Here is a 13,285-nt window from a genome sequence, read left to right as displayed (position 1 = left end):
ATGCCACATCTGGTTCCTGCCACTACAGGACATTCTGCGAGTCTCCTCTCCACCCACCTCCCAATCTCCAGGGAAAAAAGTAATCCCTATTCAGGGCTGCCCCACCCCAGTGTCTCTAACAAAGGACATCACAATGGCTAGAGGTGGCATCCAGAGTTGGCAGGAGGTCAGAAGGAAGACAGTCCATCATCCTGTCACTTTCTGGCCTAAACACATGAAGTAGCTTCCATGCCCTACTCAACCAAGTCCACCTCCTGCGACTGGCATTCTAGGTTCTCCATCAAACAGGTCCACCTGCTCTGACCACCACCCTAATAATAAGGCCAACATCCACCGAGCACTCGCTCTGGTATGAGCCAGGCACTGTGCTAACTGTTTGAAGCACGTCATCTTCTTTAAACCTCCGAACAGCCCTCTAAGGTGGTACTGGTGTTAGTTTCCTTTTACGGATGAAGAAACCGACGATTGGAGAGGTTATGTCAAGTGGCCAAGGTCCCACAGCAGTAAATGGAGTGCTGGATTCAAATTCAGCTGGTTTGACCCAAGAGCGCACGCTCTCAGCCATGCCCCAGATCCAGCCTACCCCAGCACACTGATCTCTGGCCTGCACAGCGGAGGTCACACCCCTCCTTAACTCTGCCCATGCCTTTCCCCCACCCGGGTGTCCGGTCCCTCTCCCCAGCACTCCCAACTCCCACCTGCCCCTAAATTCCACTTGTCCAGAGGCTCATCTGCTGCTCCCCTAGCTGAGCCTCCATCGTCATTTGTTCCCTCCACTCCTGCTGCCATGCCTGCCATACCATCAGAATTTACTCCAAGGGCCACATGCTCAAATGCCTACAGGCACCGGGCAGGTAACAAACATGGGAGCTGGGGTGTGTGAGACCACAGGCGTTATGTGCTCATGCTGTGACCAAGCTTAATACCTGCTTAACACGCCGTTCAGGCCAAACAAAACAGGTCCCACCACGCCCCGGGGCCACCACCATGCCAGCTGGTCTCGACACCCATTTCCACCACTCTTTGCAGGGCAGCCTGAGCGAATTTTCAGACACTCCCCTGAAATGTGATCATGTCACTCCCCTGTTTCAAGCACTCTCTGAGGCTTCGCCATCACCCCAGGATGAAGTCTCAACTCCTCGGCACGGTCATGGGGGTGGAGGGGTGGAGGTGGAGAGACCCTCCAAGATCCGGATCCAATCTCTCCTCCCCACCCTCCAACCCAAGCACCCCCCAACCCACCCACCCACTCCCAGGCATCTACACCTCTGCTCCCTGCTCCTCTCCTCTGGGACAGTCTCGCACTTCCTGTATGTCTCTTTCAAGACTCAGCGCGTTCAGGTGTAATCTCTCTAAAGCCTTTCCTGACGCTGCTCCCTCCGGGAATCAAGCAGACTGACTCCATCTCCTGCCCCGACTCCACCTCCTTGGCAAGCCACTGTCACCTCCACCGCCCACCCCTACTCTCCCCTCCTCTAGATCCTTCCACGGTTATGACATACTCCGCAAAAGCAGCACATTACATACTCGTTTGTCTCACTGCCAACCAGACTACGAATCCTTCACAAGCCGTAACTACGTCTGCTACATTTCTTGTAACCTCCACAGCAGTTGTTCTAAGTTCTTAAGAAATACGTGTCAGCCAGCTGAAAAACTCTACTTCGCTTTTCCGTTGACAAGAAGGCAACGATTAAAAAAAGAACTAGAAGACGACTAGCTATTAAACTATTTTTTTAACTTCTAAGGCCCACTTGAATCTTTATTACACATCTCAAAGTCAAAGCTTAAAAAAAAGAGTCCCAGCCAGCTTGGATCAAATAGCTGAGAAAAGAGGAGATTGTCGTGAGGTTGGATAGGATGAAGAGAAGAAGAAAGAATGGGAAACGGGCCCTCCGGCAGAGAGAGAATCACGTGAACTACAACCACAGAGGAAGGAAAGAATAAACAAACAGAAGATGATAGGGTTCTCAGAAGATGCGCCCACCTGTTTGGCCCGCTCATCCTCACCTGCCTGGCCTGGCTCGACACTTCCACCCTCCAGCTCCAGCCTTGACTCCAAAGGTGTGTGAAATCTGGTCTCTCTCTTGGCAAAGCACATGGAGGCAGAGAGGAAGCTCCCCACCAGTTCTGAGTCCCCGTGAATGCCACCCGGAGGCGCAGAGGACTTCCCGGGCCGTGAAGAGTTCGCCGGTTGGTTCTGTAGTGTTTCCTTATTTTGAAGCAGTTTGTTCCGAACAGAAAGCAAAGGCTGGGGCCGGCCCCGTGGCTTAGTGGTTAAGTGCCCGCGCCTGGGTTCAGATCCCGGGAGCGCACCCACGCACCCCTTGTCAGGCCATGCTGAGGCCGCGTCCCACATACAGCAACTAGAAGGGTGTGCAGCTATGACATACAACTATCTGCTGGGGCTTTGAGGAGAAAAAGGGAAAGAAAAGGAGGAGAATTGGAAATAGATGTTAGCTCAGGGCCAGTCTTCCTCAGCAAAAAGAGGAGGATTGGTACGGATGTTAGCTCAGGGCTGATCTTCCTCACAAAAAAAAAAAAAAGACAAAAAAAAAAGAAAGCAAAGGCTGAATTGGTAGGTTCTCTCTTGGAGGTCATAAAGTGGCAGCCCGCTGACTAGACTGTACTCGGCTGGCTATGTTTAAGAAATACGAATTCGGGCCGGCCCCGTGGCTTAGCGGTTAAGTGCGTGCGCTCCGCTACTGGCGGCCCAGGTTCGGATCCCGCGCGCACACCGACGCACCGCTTCTCCGGCCATGCTGAGGCCGCGTCCCACATACAGCAACTAGAAGGATGTGCAGCTATGACATACAACTATCTACTGGGGCTTTGGGGAAAAAAAGGAGGAGGACTGGCAATAGATGTTAGCTCAGAGCCGGTCTTCCTCAGCAAAAAGAGAAGGATTAGCACGGATGTTAGCTCAGGGCTGATCTCCCTCACAAAAAAAAAAAGAAATACGAATTGGTTGCCACTATTTAAAAATCAGAAGACTTGCGATGAGAAGTGTAGGTGCTGACTTCTCTGTAAACATTGGAAAATGTGGTACCAACCAGCCTGTGACCCTACATGGTAACGAATGGCCACAGGGAAGTAGCAGCCGCCCCTGTAGACGGCGTACACTCTCCAGAGTGTCCCAGGGCAGCCAAGCTCTCAGGTCCTTGCTACAAGGTCACTTCAGCTGAACAGGATCCTCACAAGTGCTCTGAATAGAGGAAGAACTCTCCACTTGCACAACTAGATAAGGACCCCTAACCAAAACAAACACGGCAAAGGGGTCCCCAGTGAGAAAGGCAACCCCAGCACCAATGGCCGAAATCGGTTATCCAGTCTAGGCCCCCATGGTTATCCATGCTCCAGGCAAGCCCCGATGTGGGGTCACCTGCCCCTGGGAACCAGTGACCTCAGGGGTCACCCTCCTCAGCAACCCCAGCCAGCCTTTTGAGTCTCATGCCCCACTCCAAGGCTGGACCTCCTTTGGCCTTTCTTTCCCATTCCCAAATCTTGACTCCTATGAGTTCCCATTTTCAGCCCAAACCATCTTGTTCCAACAACCATGATGTACAATTTAGCCAAATGCCTGTGCAGGGGAAGAGTTGGGAAGGGCATGCCTTGAGGGGACAGCTGTTGATTTCACGGCTGGGTGAAATCGCGGCTGTCCTTTGTGCCCTGGTTCTCTTCCTCTTGCCCGTTCTCCTAGTTTCTCTGCGATGATCCAATACAGCTTGTACAATGAAACGCCATCAGTTTTGCTATTTTTATAACATGAAAGGGAGCTCCAGGTACAGAAGTCCAATTTAGAATAACATGCCTTGTAGGAAATAAAAGTTTTATTTAAAAAAAAAAAAAAAAGAAGATAGAGATAGAAACCAACTTCCTCGTGGAAAAGAAACTTCAACCTAAAATTCTACGTCTTCCACAGAGCTTTAGTTCACAGCGTGGGCACATCAGCTAAGAGGTTGAGTTCTGCAGTCGGAAGACACGGGTTCAAATGCTGCCGCTGGCACTTCTTGGATGCATGACCCTTGGGTAAGTTTCGACCTCTCAGAGCGTCAGTCTCCTCTTCTGTCCGATAAGGATACTACAAACACTGACCCCATGGATCTATTGGGAGGACCCAGTGAGAGAGCCAGCACAGGCAAAGTGCTTTTGGACACTGCCTGGTACACAGTAGGGTCTCAGTGCCCATGAGCCGTTATTTTTATTGCATACGACCTTACTCAGCTTGGACTGATGGGGAGAGAAGGGAGAGAGGCAGGAAATAAGGGAATTCCCCCAGCAAAGGGACAAGAATGGCGAGCTGTCCCGGGGGCTCCCTGAGCATGAAGGTGGGATGGGGACAGTCCTGGGACCAACGTGTGTCCAGGGCTTGATCCTGGTACTTCCTCTGAAGAGCGTGGGTTTCAGTCCTGGGCCACCGTGCTGTCATTCGAGGCAGCCCCAGGAGGGCACTGCAACCAGCAGCCACCAGAGGCACACTGCTGTGAGCCATCAGGGCCCTCCATGTTCCCTCCCTGACTTGGAGACTGAGGCGGCGACTGTTGTGGCTCATGAGGCGCTGTGACAGCAAACGTGAGCTGAGCCCCCCCAAGGCAGGGGTGAAGCACAGCGCGGAGCGCCGCACCCAGCTGCCACCACTGCCATTTCAACGCGGCAGCTTTCGGCACGCGGAGGGGAGAGACGGCATTTCACGGCAGGGGGGCCTGAGGCAACAGACAGGACCCCCATGAAGACTCGGGGGGTTGAGGGAGTGACAGGCTTCAAGTCTCGGTTAGAACGCGGGAACCCAGCATGCCGGGTGCTTGCTCATTTTAACTGGTGCCTCCGCCGGCCTGGAGACACCTGGCATCCTGCCTCGGCGAGGCCCTAAGAAAGCCCGGGGAATGACTCTGGTAGAGCCAAACGCCCGAGCTCCCTGCGAGGCTGTGAAAATCTAACTGCTGTTTCGTCTCCAGCTGCCCTGCTGCCTCCGCTTTCCTGCTCGGCGGGGGCCACCCACCGTGCCAGGAGGGAGGCAAAAAGGTTTCGGATCTTGGCCCGGGTCCAGGACCCCTGCTCATGCACCATGATATTCCCAAGAAGCCCAATCTCTGGCCATGATAATAATGCCATGACAGGCCGAGCACTTACCCTGGGCATCGCACACAGGATCTCACTAAATCCCAACAACTCTACTGGGAGATGCTATCATACTCCCACTCTACAGACGAGGAGGCTGAGGCTTGGAGAAGCTAAGCTCCGTACCCAGCTAGGACTGGAAGCCTGGAGCTTGACTCCAGAGCCTGCATGCTTAACCACTCCACCACCCAGGGTATCACAAGTGACAGAAGCTAGGCAAGTCCCTTGGGCTTCCCTCTTTGGCAAATACACGGAAATGCTTGGTCAGAGAAAGAACCATGGGCACAGATCTCTGCGATGGACAGCCCACCTTGGGGTTCACCATCTTTGGGTGTACAGCCCCACTGCTCTTTCCCAGCTCATCTTGGCTACACCTGCGCTAAGGCCAACAACTCTGGCCCACCTGGACTGAGCCTGGTACCAGCTGGCTCTGGCTGCATGAAGACTGTGGCCCTCCGCATTGCGAGACACTGCAATGGGTCCTAGGTAACTCCCGATGGTGTACTGGGTATCAGGATGAGGAGGAGGGGGCTCCTCTGCTCTGTTACCTTAGGCCTTACCTCTGCACGGCCTGTCACCTGGAAACCATGAACCAGCACCAAAGGAGCCCATGAGACTAAGTGCCCTATTGAAGCCTCAGCCACCTCCTGTGCCCCTAATCCTTCTTTCACCCAGAAAAGGCAAACACTGCAGGCCCATCTTAGGCAGCTGTTGGGTTTAAAGGCAACGAAAAGGCAAAAGTTGAGTGCAACCATTAATTCCCCTGGAAAATCCCCTGTATTGCCCGCAACGTTCAGACTCCAGGGTCTAGTGGCGGTCTGGACCACAGCCTGATGCGCAGTGCAGACTGTGGGCTATCTCTAGACCGCACTGTCTAACGCCAGCCCCACCGACTGTTCTCAAGGTTATTCCTAATTCCCAGGCTTTAAATACCTCTGCTCATACCTGCCTCCTTTATCAACCTGACATCTTCTGCCGGTGAGTCACTCATTAGCATTTCGGCAGCCACTCTTATAGCCCAGAGATGTCTGAGTCTTGGATAAAATCCATCCTCGCCCATATAAGGAAAAAAAATCCAAACCCTCCAGTTTCCTGCAGGGATAATGCCCCAGCATAGGTCATCCCTAGCACAGGGCCAAAGGTCATAGGCAGCACAGCCAGGTTCCTGGGTACCTGCCTCTGAGGAAAGGGCAGGAGTGTTATCAGCTGAATTGTGTCCCCCTAAATTCCTATGTAGAAGTCCTACCCCCAGGACATCAGAATGTGGCTGAATTTGGAGATAGAGATTTTAAAGAGCTAATTCAGGTAAAATGAGGCCATATGGGTGGGCCCTAATGCAATCTTACTGGTTTCCTTATAAGAAGAGATTAGGACACAGACTGAGGGATGAGCATGTGAGGATACAGTGAGAAGGTGGCCGTCTGCAGGTCAAGGAGAGAGGCCTCAGAAAAAACCAACCCGGCTGACACCTTGATCTTGGGCTTCCAGCCTCCGGAACTGGAACAATAAATTTCTGTTGCTTAAGCCCCCGGTCTGTGGTGTTTTGTCGTGGCAGTCCGAGCACACTACGGCAAGGAGTATGTAGGTACAGAGCCAGAGGAAGGCACTGGCCACAGCTGCTGGCCAGGGCGGAGGCCCAGGCTCGATCAAGCCTCACACCCTTAGAAAGCTGGCCTAGCTCTCAGGGGCTCATGCCCTTGTAGCTGCCAACCCTGCTGAAGGCCTCTGTGCACTCTGCCAACTCCTTAATACCTCAGCGGTTTGCATCAGCCCCAGACTGGGGCGACGACGGCAACTCCAGGACAATCAGCTGGGTTGGGAGAAATGAGACCCAAACCACTGCTTAGGAGGAGAGCCAGGAGGAGATGCTGCCCACCTCCAACAGGCTCCTCAGACAACCACTCCCAGGAGCTACAAGGCCCCAGAAACCCACCTAGATTTATTTCAACCATGGTTTCTTGAGTACCTTCTATTGCAGACACAGCTAGGAGATTCGAAGATGAATGGAACTCAGGGCCTGGTAATTACCACACAGTAAGCTACCTGTAATGATGGAATCCAGATACCAGCGCAGAAAAGGGCAGTGAGTAGCCCTGTCAGGAAGGAGGGTGTTCAGTGAAGGCTTCAAAGAGATGGGATTATCAGCAGGATTTTCAAGACGGAACTGGAGCTCATGAGCAAACAAGAGGCTGGGAAAGCACTCCAGACAGAGTCACCAACCAGGCGGAAAGCTGTAAGAATGCACCAGGGGGCCGGCCCCGTGGCTTAGCAGTTAAGTGCGCACACTCTGCTACTGGCAGCCCGGGTTCGGATCCCGGGCGCGCACCAACACACCGCTTCTCCGGCCATGCTGAGGCCGCGTCCCACATACAGCAACTAGAAGGATGTGCAGCTATGATATACAACTATCTACTGGAGCTTTAGGGAGAAAAAGGAGGAGGACTGGCAATAGATGTTAGCTCAGAGCCAGTCTTCCTCAGCAAAGAGAGGAGGATTAGCACGGATGTTAGCTCAGGGCTGATCTTCCTCACACACACATACACACACAAGAAAAGAATGCACCAGGGATTCACAGAACTAGAAGTGGTGTGGGGTCGTGGGCTAAGGCAGGAAACGGGACTGGTCAGGCAAGAAGGCGCTAGAACACACAAGGCCTCATACACAGCTAAGGAGCCTGGCCTGCATCCTCTAGGGGATGGGAAGGTCCTGGGGAGCTTCAAGCCAGGGAAATGGCCAGGTCAGATTTGTGTTTTAGACAGACCGTTCAGGCAGCAGGGACAGGGGACCTTGGGTGGAAGGTCAACGCCAAAATCCAAGCGTGAAACAACAAAGGCCTACATAAAGCAGGGCAGGCCTCCTCTGGAATCTCCTTTCCTCAGAAAGGCCCCACGGTTTTCCCAGCCGGGCTCCCTGGATCACATCCATTAGTTCTTAGAGGTTTCAGCAAATGACCCAGGAAGAGGGTGAGAGGGGAAACTGAGGCGCTAACACACTTTGGCGCCAAAAGCACAACTTCCCTGGACCCTGTCAGTTTCATATTTCTCTTTTCTTAAGAAACAAACCAAAATTAAGTCCCCAACTTCGCCAAGATAAGAACAGCCTCACTGGTGGCCTGTCCAAGGCTGGTTTCATTGGCTAGTTGGCCTACTTCCCACTCATCAAGCTCCATCAACAGTTCAAAACCTGATCCTGACACAGAACTAGCTGCCCTTCCCACTTTCATCCCGCAGGAGAGCTGGACGCCCTGCCATCAGCTCTGATACTCTGCAAGGACTTGAAAGTGATACCCACGACAATGGCCAGGATTCTAATTTAGACTCTTGAGCCTGGCTATTTCCAGAATGATCCACACTCTGAGTATGCCAACCACCCTCCCTTTCCATCCATTCCCTTGTTGGCCCTGGACGCACCCGCCTTTACATCCCTTTCCCCAAAGAACTTTACATGGTGGCATGAGAGCGGAGAGTGAGAGGCATTACTGCTTACTGGTTGTGTGATCGTGGACAAGTTCCTTAACCTCTCTGTGGCTGATTCTTCCTCTGTAAACTGGAGATAATAACAATAACTCTCTCTTGAGGTTATATGATGAGATAATATATGCAAATACCACGGGCCAGCACTCACATTTACTAAAGACTTGTGGAGCAAAAAGGAGAAGCGGGAAAAGGAGAGGGAGGAGAGGAGAGGAGAGGAAAAAAGGGAGGAGGAGGAAGGGAAGGAACTTTGGAGTCAGACAGACCTGGGTTCAAATCTCTGCTCAACCACGTGCTTGGCTGTGTGACCTTGGGCAAGTTTCTTAACCTCTCTGACTTAGTATCCTCCTCTGTAAAATAGGGATAATACCGCCTACTTTGAAAAGGATCTTAGTGAAGGTAACAGATGAGAAAGAGCCTATCACTTAGCTTGAGAGCTCTAGGGCATTTAAGAAGTGTGCCTGAAATCAGAGCCACCGGTTTCTCAGCCCTGAATGGTGCTTAGAGAAAAATCTGGTTTACATTCTAACCTTCCTGGACCACCAGCTCTGCCGCCCTAGACAGGGTGAACGGCAGCGGAGAGGCCAGGCTACAGGGAGCCAGGCCGCCCGCGGCACTCCCATCTACAGGAACACTGCCCTCCTTCATCACTTCTGAGGGGAGGCTGCTGAGCTCCGGTACCCAACTGCGTTCTCTCCGGACAAAGGAGACGGCAGAGCCAGGCTCGTCTTTCCCCACACCCAGTGTCTTCACTTGTGAACTGGAGGAGGGCAATACCCCTCTGTCCTAGCTCCGGAGCACAGGGCGGGTGGAACACCCATTGGCTAAGAAGACCACAAAGCGCCAGTCCCTGCCATCTTAGGACCCTCCACAAAGGGCAAGTTATTTTAAGCCTCTCCTGGGCCCAAGGCCTGAGCAAATGAAGCAAACCGCTTCGGGACAAAGACCAGAAAGGTTTTTAAGGCCTCTCGTTCTGCCAGCAACACATTTAAAATTTTAAAAATTTAAAGCTCGCAACCTCTCTTGGGTTCCCTTTGTGCTAGGCTTTGGTTTAGAGGAAGACAAAGCAAAACCCCAAACCCTCAAATCAATGGATCCTGGCAAAGGCTTGCCCCTTTCCACCCCATTCTGGCAACGCAGGCACCAAGCTCCAACGGAAAGCAGCAGTCAACTCCACTCTCCTGCCAACGGTTTCAGGTTGGGGCAGACGGAGGCGGGTGTTGAAATCGGTTTCCTTTTTTAACAAGGAACTGGGCAGGGAAGTTCCTGGGCAAGGAACCTAGCCTGGGAGCAGGTTAACCTGAAGTCCCCGCCAAGCATCCCCGAACAAAGCCAGGGTACTCAGGTGCCAGGGAGGCAAGGCGCTGATGGGAGCGAGGGCCCCGGGAGGGCAGAGCAGCCCCCGGAAGCATCCAGAAGCTGGGATTAGGACCCCACAGTCTCCCAGTAGTTTGTGAGAACCTGGAGCCAAATGTGGGGTCAGGAATTAGGGTACACACATCTACTATCAGACCACCACGCCCACAACTCGCCCCTTGAAATAGAAAAGTTGCCCCCCACCAGCCCACCCCACGTCTTACTTCTGCTGGGCAGCTCCTCTCGGCCCAGGCTGTTGGACGGAGCCAGTGGGGCACTGCCACCCTCGTCCAGGGTCAGGATGAGGGGCACGTCGTCATCCAAACTCACAGCCATATGCTCTCTTCTCCTACAGCCCTCAGGATGCGATGTCCAGGGCTTCAAACAGCCTCTGCTTGGAGCTCCCTTTCAAAGCCACTGGCCCAGAGGTGCTTCTCAGAAACTCCTCCATTAGAGACATCTTCTAGACAATAAAAGATAGACAGGGATAAAGAGAGAGATACAGATGAAAAAGAAAGAGAGACAATTATCAGAATACAACCACTACTGATGAAAATGTTCTGGAATTAGATGGTGGCAATGGTTGCATAACCTTGTGAATATACTAAAGACCACTGAATTGCACCCTTTAAAATGGTGGATTTTATGATATGTGAATTATATCTCAAAAAAATAAAGAAAAATATTGCAATACAATAGCATTAAAATATGGGGAAAAACTCTGCACGAACAAAATCTGAAAGTTAGGGGTAATTATGTCTGGAGCTTCAGATTCTGGCTATGTTCCCCCTCCACCCACCTTACACTGGTGTTTTGAGTTTTGTAAAGATTTGAGACTTAAAAAAATACAACTGTTAAAATAATAGTAGCTAATACTCAGTGAGCACTTACTGTGTACCAGGTATTCTTACAGCAATTTTTAAGTAAAGCTGATTGAAACTTTATTAATAGACAGGTAGGATTATTATCCTCCATTACAGAGGGGGAGGAGACTTTAGGCTCAGAGAAGTTAAGTAACTTGCCCAAGAACCCACAGCTATAAAGTCAGGCTTTGAACTATGCAATCTGACTCCAGACCCGAGCTCCTAGCCACTACACTAGGATTCCTCCAAGTCCTAGCCCTGGCGTTCAGGCAGCACCTCGCCCCAATGACCCGTAAAGAGGCAGGGTGCCAGGTCATCTATGCTCGCCCACAGCCTTCTCATACAGGTGTTATTCTCCTCGATTTAGAAGCTTGAGGAGGGCCGGCCGTGGCTTAGCGGTTAAGTGCGCGCACTCTACTGCTGGCGGCCCGGGTTCGGATCCCGGGCGCGCACAGATGCACCGCTTCTCCGGCCATGCTGAGGCCGCGTCCCACGTGCAGCAACTGGAAGGATGTGCAGCTGTGACATACAACTATCTACTGGGGCTTTGGGGGGAAAAAATAAATAAATAAAAATCTTTAGAAGTTTGAGGAGGAGGGCGAAGAGAACAAGAGTGTTTTTTTAAATGATGTCCAGAGTCACACAGCAAAAGCGCTCATCCTGAACTCTCAACTGAAAACGCTCAGAACTAGGCAGTTACAGGTCCTATTTATACACATTCCCATTTCCGCTGAGGAGGGCCAAAAGAAAAGCAAAGACTCAGCAGATCTGATAGCAGACCTTTGACCTTGAAAACAGCAGCAGATTCCTTCCTCCAGCTGGACCCTTCTGGGCTTAGTCAACTTTGCCTCCCAACTCGCCCACTGAATGGCCACCTGGAAATTGACCTCTTCCACAAATCATCAGAATAACCCCAAGCAGACCCCTGTGCATCAACATCCTCTCAAAACAAGGTAGCAAAAGTGAGCACCATTCCCTTTACTGCTAAGCCTGCAGCTCTCAGCCCCGCAAACTTCCTGTGAGATTTTTTAACATTTCCTCCAGATCTGGGGACCTATTCTGCTTTTAAATCTCAGTTGTGGGGAGACAGAAGAGGAAACCCCAAATGAGACACTACCATTAGACTGTCTTAAGAATTACGTGTTTTGGGGCTTTTTTTTTTTTCTTGGTTTAACGTTCTACCACAGGTATTTTCAAACATACTCAGAAGTAGAGAGAATATGTAAATGAATTTCTTTGTATCCATCACTCAGCTTTGACAATTATCAATATCTTTGTCATTCTTTCTCGAATTTATTTTGAGGACAGGAGACTCTATTAACCGTCTGAACTCAAGAAGAGGTTTCTGATCATTATCATCATAACGGCTAGTGGCTTTCATTTTAACTGTTTAATATATAACTGCTTGTATGCATTGTCTTGGCCCTGTGGCTCTCAACTGGGGTGATTTTGTACTCTGGGAGACACTAGCAACATATGGAGACATTTTTGATTGTCACAACTTGGGGGTGGGGGGGTTAGAGGGAGAGGCCAGGAACCCAGCTGAACATCCTACAATGCACAGGTGAGTCCCACCACAACACAGAAACATGTGGCTGAGAACGTCAGTAGTGCTGCTGTTCAGAAATCCTATTTCATTAATATCCCCACTTTACAGATGAGGAAGCTGAGGCTTGGAGGAGATAACTCAACTTGCCTCTTGTAGGTAAACAGCAGGGAAGTGGTGGAGACCAGAGTCGAATCCGAACAGATGAATTCAGGGACCTTTCCCGGCTGGACCCTATACCGCCTCCCAGGAACAGGCTCCCAATTTGAATTCAAGCCCATCGTGTTACAGAGAGGGAAAAGTGAGGCCCAGAGGGGACAAGCCACTTGACCAAGGTCACACAGTGCAGGACTCCTGAGTCCCAGCCCCGTGTTCCTTCCGCGGGCTTTGCTTCTGGCTCTCTAGAGGACCCAGAAGGGAAGGGTCACCCCTGGGGACACGTCCCAGGAAAGAGGGCCAGCAGCCTGACCGGGGCACGAGTCTCTGGCGGGCTGGGTCGCCTGAGGGCGCCAGGAAGAGGAGCAGACGAGGGAGGAGGAGCGGGGAGAGAAGTGCGGGCTCCGGCTCCACGTGCTCCAGCCCCGGTCTGGGCCCCGCGTGGGGGTCGCCCCGGGAAGCCAGGGGGCGAGCAGAGGGGGTACAAAGCCCGGGCCCGGGCTGGAGGGAGAGAAGCCCAGCGATGACTTCCCCGCAGCCCCTCTGGGCCCGCCCAGCCCGCCTCCCACACCCCAGCGCCCAGCCGCAACCCCTTACTCCGCGCCCTCTGGCCCCTGACCCCTGCCCTCTCAGGCAGCCCAGCCCCCGTCCCACTCGGATTCTTACACGCGCCGCCCCAGCAACCCGGACCGCGCGCCAGGGTCCGCACCGCGCAGCCCAGCCCGCCGGCGCCGCCGCCGCCGCCAAAGCCGCGAGCCCGGAGCTCTTGCAGCCGC

The 13,285-nt window shown here is 52.4% G+C and overlaps 1 protein-coding gene across 6 annotated transcripts in view; it reads right to left on the bottom strand.

The window, feature by feature from the left end:
- The window catches only part of TPCN1 (two pore segment channel 1), a 61,116-nt gene extending 47,833 nt beyond the window's left edge, over nt 1–13,283 (bottom strand). For 2 of the 6 annotated variants that reach the window (XM_058531473.1, XM_058531474.1), the window contains exons 1-2: nt 13,176–13,283; nt 10,169–10,407 (exon numbers count right to left, since the gene is read on the bottom strand). In XM_058531473.1, the coding sequence (XP_058387456.1) occupies nt 10,169–10,280 (112 nt within the window). In that variant the 5' untranslated portion in view covers nt 10,281–10,407; nt 13,176–13,283. The remainder of the gene's footprint in view (nt 1–10,168; nt 10,408–13,175) is intronic. The other 4 variants (XM_058531468.1, XM_058531469.1, XM_058531471.1 and 1 more) reach the window with 4 other exon arrangements.
- Nucleotides 13,284–13,285: the final 2 nt, after the last annotated feature.

Source organism: Diceros bicornis, chromosome 35 (assembly GCF_020826845.1).
Source record: "Diceros bicornis minor isolate mBicDic1 chromosome 35, mDicBic1.mat.cur, whole genome shotgun sequence".
NCBI classification, from domain to species: Eukaryota; Metazoa; Chordata; class Mammalia; order Perissodactyla; family Rhinocerotidae; genus Diceros; species Diceros bicornis.
Note: the sequence above shows the minus strand (reverse complement) of the source record. Positions and strands in the feature narration are given on the sequence as shown.